At 43.0% G+C, this 13285-nt stretch overlaps 1 gene segment (V, D, J or C); it reads left to right on the top strand.

Annotated features, from left to right (window-relative positions):
- The first annotated feature begins 2351 nt into the window (after positions 1–2351).
- LOC139324371 (T cell receptor alpha variable 30-like) lies at positions 2352–6200 on the top strand. The segment is given in 3 exon segments: positions 2352–2392; positions 3739–3824; positions 5902–6200. Coding segments are annotated over 3 exon segments (426 nt in total).
- Positions 6201–13285: the final 7085 nt, after the last annotated feature.

The following is a 13285-nucleotide window of genomic DNA, read 5'->3' as shown; positions in this document are numbered from 1 at the left end:
ATTTTGTAATGATTTTCCTTATATGCCACCGCTCTGGTCAATTTAAGATTTCTATTCCATGCCTCCTCCCATTCCCCGAAATTTATATTGCACCCTATATTTTTCTCCCATGCAATTATTTGATTCTTTGTAACATCTTCAAACTTCTCATCGCTTAACAGATAATTGTATAATTTTGCCAGAATCTTTTTATTTGTTCCCATCAGAACTTTATCCAATCCATTTGGTCCCGGTTCTAGACCATATTGTTCTTTGTCCCTCTGATATCTGGATTTTACTTGTGAGTAGGTCCACCAATCTAAGGTTATTCCTTGCTCTCGTAAGGTATCATTTGGTTTAAGCCTCCCTCCTTCGTCTAGAATATCTTTATATCTGGCCATTTTCTCCCTCTCCCACCTGTTTGGGTGAGTCAGGGCCTCCATCGTTGAGAGCCAATTTGGGATTTTCTTGTAATGTTTTTGTCTGATCTGGGTCCACGTTTGTATCAAGGAATCTCTAATTTTATGTCTATGGAAATATGTCTTCTTTTTCCTCTCCATTTCCCAAATGTGGGCGTGCCAGCCTTTTTGCAAGTCATGGCCTTCCCGAGTGGTCTTATTATCAGGGGATCAGTGGTGGACTTCTAATGGTTCGCCCTGGTTCGGGTGAACCGATAGTGGCGGCGGGAGGCTCCACCCACCTGCCCGGATATCATCACGGACACTCTGCGCATGTGCAGAAGTTTCTGTGCATGCACAGAAGTTCCATGTGCAAGTGAAGCGAGCATGCGCATGCTCGTGCTCCCGGTTCCAAACCAGTAGCGAAGGGAAGAGGAACCGACTACTGCAGGGGATGTCTTATTTTCGGGGAAACATGGTAATAGGTAGAAGGGAAATGCATACCCAAAGCCTAAACTGGCCCAAAAGACCTGGATATCATCCACCCAGGATCACATCATCAATCCCACCAAAATGTACCAGGAAGAGGACAAAAAACAATCCTTTATAACTACTATATTTAAAACAGACTTTAAAATGTATCTGCTATGGATTGGGGATGAGATGAAAAATGGTATGAGGACAGGACATGAAATGTCCAGTTTTCAAGGCATGTTCCTGTGTTGTTCATCTGGATGTGAGGATGAACCTTACAATCACATGATTCTTCCCAAAAATAATCATAGTAGGAAATGTTGGGGATTACAGGTCAATTTTACAAGAACTGGAGGTCGTCCATGACTTTGTGTACCTTGGCTCAACTATCTCTGACACTCTCTCTTTAGATACTGAGCTGAATAAACGTATTGGTAAAGTGGCCACCACATTTTCCAGACTTACAAAGAGAGTATGGGTTAATAAGAAGCTGACGGAACATACAAAGATCCAGGTCTATAGAGCCTGCGTCCTGAGCACACTCTTGTACTGCAGTGAGTCTTGGACCCTCTATGCACGGCAGGAGAGAAAGTTGAACACCTTTTATATGTGCTGTCTCCAATGAATTCTTGACATCACCTGGCAGGACAAAGTTCCAAATAGCGCAGTCTTGGAATGTGCTGGAATTTCTAGCATGTATACACTATTGACGTCTACACTGGCTTGGGCATGTCGTGAGAATGGCTAATGGTCAGATTCTGAAAGATCTCCTGTATGGAGAATTAGTGCAGGGAAAGCGCCTCAGAGGGAGACCACAGCTGCGATATAAGGATATCTGCAAGAGAGACCTAAAGGCCCTGGGAATGGACATTAACAACTGGGAAACCTTGACCTCTGATCGTTCAGCTTGGAGGCTAAAGATGCAGCATGGCCTTCTCCAATTCGAAGAGACACTTGTTCGGCAGGCTGAGGCAAAGAGGCAATCCTGGAACCAGCAAAATCTGGGGGCTGGGCAGGGGACAGAATGTATCTGAGCAGGGGAGAGAATGCCCTCAGTGTGGAAAGGATTGCCACTCTCGAATTGGCCTTTTTAGTCACACTAGATGCTGTTTTAGGACCTCTTTCCAGAGGACGATACCATAGTCTTTTGAGACTGAAGGATGCCAATGAATGAACAGGTCAATTTTGATGAATGTGATTTTTTCCCCCACCTTAAACGTGTTTCCTTCTCCCCACAAGAGGGCAGAAGAACCACAACCAGATTCTAGTAAAGATCTCTGATTTGGGGATGCTGTAAGGCAGGGGTGTCAAACTCACATCATCATTGTGGCATCATAGGACGTATAGGACTTTTTCCCCCTTCACTAAACCGGGCGTGGGCATGGCCAGTGCATGACACATCTGGCTGATGGGCCAGGAGTTTGACAACCCTGCTGTAAGGGGATCAAATCTGGGTCAGTCACTGGGACCAGAAGTTTTGTCTTCTGAGCTTTCGGAATCATGCTAGAGCCCACCCTCAAGGAACTTATCTCTAGCACAACGTAAGAGTTTTATGGATCACTTTTGCCCTCTTCTTAACTTTTCTGGCTCTCTGAGTCATCCTCCTGATAGGACAGATTGTAAACCTCAAGCAATGTTTGAGTGATGATTGCATTCCTCCATTCCTAGAAATAATAATCCAAACATCTGGTGCCAAAAGGATGGAGAGCAATATCTTTGGGCAGAGATATATCTTCTTGGCATGGTGGGAAGTAAGGGAAGAAGACATGAATCTTGCAGTTTTCCTTTCCTACAGTTCCGTCAAATGAGTAAGGTAGGTTAATAATGTCCTGAAGATGAGCTTGATCTCTAGTGGTGAAGGGTAAGCAGGCTCCAGTTTTCTTGGCAAAGGTAGGAAAGAGATTTGTTTCATTCTCAGGATATTTGTTCTACTTCCTAATATAACCTAGAATTCAGAGATCTCCTTGTGGCTTCCCACCCAAGTAGTAACCCAGCCTGATGCTGAGTAACTTCCCAATCCCAGCAAGGATGGAAAAATGCATTTTGGGATATTCAAGTAATGCTCTACAAGTGATGGCTGGAAGAGAAAAAGGAGGAATGAATATCAAGTCCTTTGTCCTCTCATTCCATGTTTATTGTTTTGGAATAGACCTGTGTCTGATGGGAACCACAATGATGCAAACATGTATCATAGCATTGGAATGTTAGATGCAGAATGTGAAATCTCCTGTGATTTTGACCTCTAGTTCACTTGCTGCTTTCTTATAAGGCCCGATGGAAGTGCAGCCTTTCCTCCAGATCCCTGAATACCAGCTTGTGACCAAGAGTCCCACTGTCATTCCCAATATCCTCCAGAACATGACTATAGTAACTTGGCAGATGAGCCTAATAACCTCCAAATATGGATGTCCCCATATGGAACAACCAGTATGGCTAGAATTCCATGAAGAAATCCAGAATCCTTGCTCAAATTCTAAGTTCTTGTAGAAAGAGGAATCCAAAGAGCCAAGGATCTCTTTCTTCAGAAGAACTTTTTGTTGGGAAAGATCAATAAGGCTGAGAGAAAACAATCTGGAGAGATTCCCATTGGATCCATCACTCAGAAGTTTCTGCGTTTCTTATTGAATAATTATCTCCATTCCCTTGCATGGCAAGAATACATATTCCACATTATGGATTTTTCAAACTAGGAGTTAGCAGAACCTGATTTATTTCATTTGCTCAAGTGTCTATACGTTAAGACGAAGTTTATATCTTCTGGGTTTGTGGTATGTTCCTCCTTTGAGCTACATGAGTCAAAGCAGAGCTGAGCACATCTTCAATCCCCAGAAGGTCTGAGCATGTAGACACTGTCTGGGTTCTCAATTTCCTGCGTTTCTGGTGACAGAATTGTCCTGCCTCTTGAAGACAAAAGAAGAAGAATGGGAGATCTGGGGAGCAGCATCGTTGCCTTGCTGTTGGCCATCTCCACAGGTATCCTTTTCATCTTTTTTTTTTTTCATTTATCGATGGAAATCATGTTTATGCTTACTTTTGTTTTTTTGAAGCACGGTCTTCTCAAAGCATCAGCTTTGGAGATGAATTTTTCAAAAGCCATAAAAAGAAAACCAGAAAAAGCATCAAGCAAAAAATTCATTTATTTAAATAGTTACAGAGTATGAAGGTAGGATGGTAAATTTTGAATGATAATTGCTCCTTTGCAATTTCTAAATGTTTAGCAAACTAAATTGACTGGTGGAATGCCATTCCCTCCCTCCTTTCTATCCATCCCTCCCTCCCTCCCTCCATCCATCCATCCATCCATCCATCCATCCATCCATCCATCCATCTCCTTTTCTAACATTCACCTTATATTACAGCTTTATCAGATCAAGCTAGAGTCACCCAGGAGCACCAATTTCTTTCAGTTAAGGAAGGAGACTCCATCCGGCTGAAGTGCTCCTATCAGGAAACAGAATACAATCTTCAGTGGTTCAAGCAATATCCAGGAGGCCAGCCAGAGTTCTTGACGATCCTGTTTTTCTCAAAGACTGTAACAAAGGATAATATTGAGATAACTCTGGACACAAATAACAAGACCACCTCTTTGTATCTGAAGAACACCCAACTTAAGGATTCAGCTGTCTATTTCTGTGCATGGAGCACAGTGCTGCAAAGACACCAGATGGTTGTCACCAAAGTGGAAGACAACCAAGAAGAGGAAATTGAGCACCCTTTCTTCTTCTTTGAAGATCAGGAGGACATCATGAGCCACAGCTTCATAACACCAAAGATCTGATTGTCCCAAAAGTCTTTTTCCAAACGACAACTGCACTTCCTTCATTTTTTTCCCTTAAATCATTTGTTTCTCATCCAAGAAGCTTCTTCAGTTCTAACCATCTAATGAGGAACAAAACACTTCTTTAAAGGAAAACAAAAGAAAACAAAACAAAAATCCAGTTGCCTCTTGGAAAAATCAACTTTGGGATAACCATAACCTGGATCGCCAAGGAATCTCCATAGACAAAGATCTGCTTATTTTTCAGCTTACTTGTGTTCTTCCCATATGGATTCCTCTCTACGACATCTGCAAATTGCCCCAAAGGTGCTTTTTCAGGAGGCAACTGGACTTTCTTGTTTTTTCCTTTGAAGACGTTTCGCTTCTCATCCAAGAAGATTCTTCCGCTCTGATAGGTTAGTGCAGAATGGAAGGATTTATATTCCTTGCAGACAGCTGGTCATTTGCATCCTTTCAGAGGGTAGTTGAAGCACTTGAAGCTTTATCTGTGTCCTCAGGGTGACCTGAGTGGTGCAAATGGTTCCTGCATTCTGCAATTTTTTTCTCTGGAAATCCATTCCTATTCCCACACCATTCAAAGGGTGTCCATCCAGCGGTGAAATCTAAAATTTGTTACTACCAGTTCTGTGGGCGTGGCTTAGTGGTGGTGGGGTAATGTGACTGGGTGGGCGTGGCCAATTTTTTTTTAAACTTTTAAAACCATTTTTTCTACAACCTCTTTGGCGAAGAGGTTGTAAAAAAATGCTTTCAAAAGGCTCTGACGATCCCAGCTGAGTTGCCTGATTGGCAGAGGTTTTTTTTCTTTTAAAAGCCTTTGATGATCCCAGCTGAGCTGCACATCATCAGAGGCTTTTTTTTTTTTTTTTACTTTTAAAAGCATTTTTTCGGCGGAAGAGGTTGTAGAAAAAACGCTTTTAAAAGTAAAAAAAAAAGCCTCTGATGATTGTGCAGCTCAGCTGGGCATGGAGAGGTGGGGGCAGGGATTTTTGCTACCAGTTTTCCGAACCACCTGCCTCCATCACTACCGGATCCGGTGATCTGGTCCGAAACGGGAGCATTTCACCCCTGTGTCCATCCCAAATTCTTCTTCAAAGAAAACACAAGAAAGTCCAGTTGCCTCCTGAATAAGCACCTTTGGGACAACCATGATTTGGATGACTGAGAATCTCTACAGACTTTCATCTGCAAATTGCAGCAGGATGCCCAAGACAGAGGAATGGTTCAAAAGTGTTTCACAATCAACTGAATGATCCCCGTGCCTTTCTCTTCCAGGTGTCCAGTGCCAGGACCAACTGATTCAGAAGCCTGTGGAAGTCATCAAAGAAGGAGAGGATTCCACCATCGCCTGTCAGTTCAGCTCCAGTAATGTGCATTTCATGCACTGGTACAGGCAAAATCCAGGAGAAGGACCTGCATTTCTCCTAACGGTTTCATTGATGGGATTCGAAAAACACGGACACTTCAATGCCTCTTTTGAGAAGGAGAAGGAGAGTCAGTTCAACATCACAAAAGTGCAGATGAAAGATGCCGCGGTCTATTTCTGCGGGGCCCAAGATCCACAGCAACACTAAGACACCTGCTGCCTGTACAAAAACCCTCTAAGGCTGAGCAGTTCTGCAAAGGGGAAATGAATCTCATCTGGGTAACTGGGATGCAGAGATGGACTGGCTGCATGTGGGTACAACCTGCATTAGTATCAACTGGAAAGTGAATCAAAGTATTTTAGAGTATTGCAAGAAAGAAGAAATATACCAGATGGATAAGCCCACCATTGGCAAAAACCCTCTAAGGTCAAGCAGTTCTCTGCTCTCTTTCTTTCTTTCTTTCTTTCTTTCTTCCTTCCTTCCTTCCTTCCTTCCTTCCTTCCTTCCTTCCTTCCTTCCTTCCCCTCTTCCCCTCTTTCTTCCCCTCTTTCTTCCCCTCTTTCTCCCCCTCTTTCTCTCACTCTTTAGGCAGTCCCCAAAAGTAGACTGCAGATAGCTATTCTGATGGCATTGTGTAAATTCAGTGGTGCAAATCTCCAAAACTTATTGAGTTTCATTGATTGAAGGAAATTGATATGGCCACCCAACTCAATCAAGGTGTCTCCAAGTAGTGGTATGTATCTCAATAGTAGTAACCGTGAGAAGGATCTCACAGTCCTAGTGGGCAATCATATAACTATGAGCCAGCCGTGTGCTGCAGCTGCCAATAAGGCCAATACAGTTCTAGGATGCATTAACAAAGTGATAGAATCAAGATCACGTGAAGTGTTAATACCACTTTATAATGCCTTGGTAAGGCTACACTTGGAATACTGCATCCAGCTTTGATCACCATGTCACTGCGTTTTTTTATTTACCAGCTGAGCTCTCATTTCTGGACTATCAGACTTTCTGTAGCTTGCCAAGAATCCTTATCACTAAGCTAAACTGTGCATGTCCTCCACCTTTCCTTCTCACACTTTTTCTTTCTTCTCTTGCCAAGAGACGTCCGGTTGCTGAGAAGTAGCCGATAAGAACTTTTGCAAAAATGTAACAATTAAATTTTAGAGAGTTAGATGTTTTATTTTCTTTATAACAAATAAATGAGTTTTCTTAGAAGATATATCTTCCGGTTTGTTTTCTTAAAGTATGCTGGCAAGGAAAGGTCTCGATCTGCCCCTCTTAATCAAGGTGCGATTATCCCAAAGGCAGAATGGGATTAATCAGCGCCCTGACACGCCATGATGTAAAAAAGATGTTGAGATTCTAGAAAGAGGGCAGAGAAGAGCAACAAAGATGATTAGGGGACTGGAGGCTAAAACATACGAAGAACGGTTGCAGGAACTGGGTATGTCTAGTTTAATGAAAAGAAGGACTAGGGGAGACATAATAGCAATGCTCCAATATCTCAGGCGCAGACACAAAGAAGAGGGAGTCAACATATTTTCCAAAGCACCTAAAGGCAGGACAAGAAGCCATGGATGGAAACTAATCAAGGAGAGAAATAACAGAATTAAAGAGAAATTCCCTGAGAGTTAGAACAATTATTCAGTGGAACAACTTGCCTCCAGAAATTGTAAATGATCCAACAGTGGATGTTTTTAAGAAGAGATTGGACAACATTTGTCTGAAATGGTATAGGGTTTCCTGCCTAAGCAGGGGGTTGGACTAGAAAACCTCCAAGTTGGACTAGGACAGGGGTCCCCAATCTTTTGGATCTCAGGGATCACCAAGTTCATAATTTTAAATCTCGTGGATGACTATTACGAATCCAGTGTGCTGCTTGCTGAAGCATCTGGACACCCAGTGATGGGTTGGGGTCCTTCAGGCACTCTCCCTCCTCTCTCTTTCTCTTTCTCTCTCTCTCCCCCTCTCTCTTTCCCTCTCTCTCCCACTCTTTCTCTCTCTTTCTCTCTTTCCACCTCTCTCTCCCCTCTCTCATTCTCTCTCATCTCTTTCTCTCTCCCTCCTCTTTCTCTCTCCCCCACTCTCTCTCTCTCATTTTGATTCTCTCATTCTGATTCTCTCTCTCTCTCTGATTCTCTTTCATTCTCTGTCTCTTTCTCATTCTGATTCTCTCTCATTCTCTCTGATTCTCTCTGTCTCTTTCTCTCTCTCTCATTCTCTCTACTTTCATTCTATCTGTCTCTCTGATTCTCTCTTTCATTCTCTTTCTCTCTCTCATTCTCTCAATCTGATTCTCTCTGATTCTCTCTGATTCTCTCTCTTTCATTCTCTCTCTTTCTGTCTCTCATTCTCTCTCATTCTGATTCTCTCTCATTCTCTCTCTCATTCTCTCTCTCTGATTCTCTCTTTCATTCTGTCTCTTTCTCTGTCTCATTCTGATTCTCTCATTTTGTCTCTTTCTCTGATTCTTTCTCTCTGATTCTCTCTTTCATTCTGTCTCTTTCTCTGTCTCATTCTGATTCTCTAATTTTGTCTCTTTCTCTCATTCTCTCTCTGATTCTCTTTCATTCTCTGTCTCTTTCTCTCTCAATTTCTCTCCTTCTGATTTTCTCTCCTTCTGATTCTCTCTTTCATTCTCTCTCTCTCTCTTTCTCTTTCATTCTCTGTCTCTTTCTCTCTCTGTCTCATTCTGTCTCTCTCTCTCTCTCTCTCTGATTCTGTCTCTGATTCTTTCTCTCATCTCTCTTTATCTCCCCCCTCTCTTTCTCTCTCTCATCTCTCTCCCCCTCTTTCTTTCGCTCTCTCTGCCACTCTTTCTCATTCTCTCTCTCTCTTTCATTCTCTCTCTGATTCTCTCTCTCTCTCTCTCTCTTATTATCTTTCTCTCTCTCATCTCATGGGTCAGCCAGTGTTTTGGGGCTGAGAGGAAGTCAAGCATCTCCTTGAGAGACTGAGGTGCACGGAGCACCAATGAGGGCTGGAGGAAACGCGGGCAAGATCCAGCAAGAGATGGAGCTTCACTCCGACTCTGGAATATGGAACGAATCTCCATTCCCCCATCCTTCCCTTCTCAGGCCAGGTGAGGAGTGACTGGGAAGGGAGTGCGAGGGGCAGGGACAGCCACTGGTGGGTTCAGCTGACAGGAAGTTACAGCAGAGGGAAGAAACAGCCCGGGGTTGCCACCACCCGTTACTTCGGCCCACCTGCACTGCCACGCCCCCTTGCACCATTACCTCATTCCAGCCAGCGAGGGCTGTGCTGCAAGTTGCACCAACCTCCTCTATGGTGGAGATTTACAAACCCACCATGAGCTGCCTGGTCAGTCCCATATTCCAGAGCTCTAGTCACAGGACTGGTCATTGCTCATCCCAGAGTAGCTCCTCGATTCGGGTGCACCGCAGACCGCCAAAATTTTCTCACGGACCACCGGTTGTGGACCACTGGACTAGAAGACCTCCAAGCTCCATTTCAACTCTTTTTGCTCTACTCTACTCTACTCTACTCTACTCTACTCTACTCTACTCTACTCTAGTTCTGATTTAGACAAATAAAAACTCAAAATAATCCCAAATAAACTTCCACGCCTACAACAAAAAAAATCAGTTGGTGGGCTCCAAATCATGCTGGAGTTAATATTCAACTCTGAGCTATACATATTCTTGCTATTGCAAACACTAAAACTGCATTTATTTATTTCTAGTGCTCCTTCCAAAGGAACCTCAATAAAATGTGAGAAGCACTCTGGTTGAAAGCTATAGAGGTAGACATTATACAGCAGGGTTGTCCTGCTGTCCAGAGCCAGCCCACAGGGTGTTTAGATTTGGCCCGCAGGGCCGCTCTGGTGTTGTGGTCCGCCAGCAGCCTGCGGAGTTATAGCGGTAGACATGATACAGCATCTGCTCTCTCCTATTGCACCAGTCAAAAGGTCCTTCAAGTTCATAGCTAAAAGGAGAATGCATACCAAAGCCTAAACTGGCCCCAAAGACCTGGACATCTACGACCATATCATCAACCCTCTTAGCAATGGAAGACTAAAATGTCCCAGGAAGAAGCCCAAAAACACTGCTTATTTTAAAGGTGACTTTAAAATGTATCTGCTATGGGTTTGGGATGAGATGACAATGGCATGAGGACATCACATAAACTGTTTTTCAGGGCACCTGGGATGAACCTTACAATCAAATGACTCAATAGGAAATGTTGGGGATTACAGGCCAATTTGGGTGAATGTGGGTTTTTTCACCTAACCCTCCTTCTCCCCACAAGAGGGCAATAGACTACAACCAGATTCTAGTAAAGATCTGTTAACTGGGAAAACTTGTAAAAATTTTATGGGGCTCTTTTGCCCTCCTCTTGACTCCACTGGTTCTTTGAACTTCCCCCTGATAGGACAGATCATAAATCTCAAGAAATGCTTGAGTGAAAACTCCCATTACTTGAAGTAGAAATAACAATCCTAATATCTGGTGTCAAAAGGATGGAGAGCAATATCTTCAGGGAGAGATATATCTTCTTGGCATGCTGGGAAGCAAAGTAAGAAGACATGAGTCTTGCCAGTTTGAGTTTGAGTTTGAGTTTATTTAGATTTATATACTGCCCTACTCCCGAAGGACTCAGGGTGGTGAACAGCCATAGATAAAACAGATACACTATAAAATTTAAAAAACAATTTAAAAAAGTTTCCCTTTCTCACAGTCCTATCAAATGAGTAAAGTAGGCTAATAATGTCCTGAAGGTGAGCTTGACCTCTGGTGCTGAAGGGGAAACAGGCTCCAGTTTTCTTGGCAAAGTTAGGAACATGATTTGCTTCATTTTCAGGATATTTGTTCTACCTCCTAGTGCAACCTAGAACTCAGAGATCTCCTTGTGGTTTCCCAACCCAGCCTAATGCTGAGTAATTTCCCACTTCCAGCAAGGATGGAAAAATGCATTTTGGGGTATTCAAGTGCTGTCCTACAAGTGATGGCTGGAAGGGAAAAAGGAGGAATGAAGATCATGTCCTTTGACCTCTCTTTCCATGTTTAGCATTTTGGAGTAGACCCATGTCTGGTGGGAATCAGATTGATGCAAAGATGTATCATAGCATTGGAAAGTTAGATGCAGGTTGTGAAATCTCCTGTGAGTTTGCCCTCTTGTTCACTTCTGCCTTCTTATATGGCCTGATGGAGGTGCAGCCTTTCCTCCAGATCCCTGAATAGCAGCTTCCAACCCTTGTGACCAATAGTCCCATTGTCATTCCCAATAACCCTGGAACACAACTACAATGATTTGGCAGATGGGCCTTGTAATCACTCACATATAGATACTCTCTATTTGGAACAAGCTGTGTGGTTAGAATTCCACAAAGAAACCCAGAATCCTTGCTTAAATTCCAAGTACAAAGAGAAATCAGAAGACCCAAAGGATCCTTTCTTTAGAAGATGCTTTCCTCAATAAAGGTCAGTGAGGCTGAAAGGAAACCCACCGGAAGGATCCCAGTTGGATGCAACACTGACCATTTATCCCATTTCTTATTTAATAATGATCACTCTTCACACATATGGTTGAGCTATTGACATATATTCCCTACCATGAATTATTTGAGCTAGAAAACAACAGAGCCTCCTTCTTTCTCCAAGAGTGTGAGTTAAGACAAAAGCTTCTATATTCTGGGTTTGTGGTGTGTTCTTCTACGTGAGTCAAAGAAAAGATGAGCAGATATCCAATCCCCAGAAGGTCTGAGCAGGAAGCCACACAGAAGACTGTGTCTGGTTTCTCACTTTCCTGTGTTTCTTGGGACAGAGTTGTCCTGCCTGTTGAAGACAAGGAAGAAGAATGGGAGATGTGGGGAGCAGGATTGTTGCCTTGCTGTTGGCCATCTCCACAGGTATCCTTTTCATCTTATTTTTTTCATTTATTGATGGAAATCATGTTTATGCTTACTTTTGTTTTTTTTTGAAGAAAGGTCTTCTCAAAAGAGAAGATGACTTTTTCAAAAGCCATAAAAAGAAAACCAGCAAAAGCATCCAGAAGAAAATTCATTTACTTAAACACTTAAGAGTGTAAAGGTAGGATTACAAACTTTGAATGACAATGGCAATTTATGCCTGTTCTCCCTTATTGATTCCTTTGTAAGTCATCTGTGAATTGCAGCAGAATGTCCAAGACAGAGAAATCGTTCAAAGGTTTTTTTACAGTCAACTGAATGATCCCCATGTCTTTCTCTTACAGGTGTCCAATGCCAGGACCGAGTGGATCCGAAGCCTGTGGAAGTCGTCAAAGAAAGAGAGGATTCCACCATCGCCTGTCACTTGGATGCCAACACTCTCAGTATAATGCACTGGTACAAGCAATATCCAGGAGAAGGCCCTGCGTTTCTCCTATCAGTTACAGCAACGGAATTGGAGAAACGCGGACACTTCAGTGCCTCTTTTGAGAAGCAGAAGGAAAGTCGGTTGAACATCACAAGAGTGCAGATGAAAGATGCCGCGGTCTATTTCTGCGGGGCCCGAGATACACAGCAACACAGAGGCACCTGCTGTTTGTACAAAAACCTTCTAAGGCTGAGCAGTTCTTTGAAGGGGAAATGAATCCCAGCTGGGAAAATGTTGGGGATTACAGGCCAATAGGAAATTTTGGGGATTACAGGCCAATTTGGATGAATGTGTGTTTTTTTTATCTAGCCCTCCTTCTCCCCACAAGAGGGCAATAGACTACAACCAGATTCTAGTAAAGATCTGTCAACTGGAAACACTTGTAAGAGTTTTATGGGTCTCTCTTTCCCTCCTCTTGACTCTGCTGGTTCTCTGAACTTCCCCTCTGGTAGGACAGATCATAAATCTCAAGGAATGTTGAGTGGAAACTCCCATTACTTGAAGTAGAAATAACAATCCTAATATCTGGTGTCAAAAGGATGGAGAGCAATAACTTCCAGGGAGAGATATATCTTCTTGGCATGGTAGGAAACAAGAGAAGAAGACGTGAGTCTTGCAGTTTTCCTTTCCCACAGTCCTATCAAATGAGTAAGGTAGGCTAATAATGTCCTGAAGCTGAGCTTGACCTCTGGTGCTGGAGGGTAAGCAGGCTCCAGTTTTCTTGGCCAAGTTAGGAAAGTGATTTGCTTCATTCTCAGAATATTTGTTCTACTTCCTAATGCAACCTAGAATTTAGAGATCTCCTTGTGTGTCCTCTGATTCACTTCCTGCCTTCCTGTAAGGCCCGATGGAGGTCTTCCATATCCTTGAATACCAGCTTCCAACCCTTGTGACCAAGAGTCCCATTGTCATTCCCAATATCCCCCAGAATAT

Source organism: Pituophis catenifer, unplaced genomic scaffold (assembly GCF_029215685.1).
Source record: "Pituophis catenifer annectens isolate HBS135680 unplaced genomic scaffold, rPitCat1.0.hap2 SCAF_15, whole genome shotgun sequence".
In the NCBI taxonomy this organism is placed as follows: Eukaryota; Metazoa; Chordata; class Lepidosauria; order Squamata; family Colubridae; genus Pituophis; species Pituophis catenifer.
Note: the sequence above shows the minus strand (reverse complement) of the source record. Positions and strands in the feature narration are given on the sequence as shown.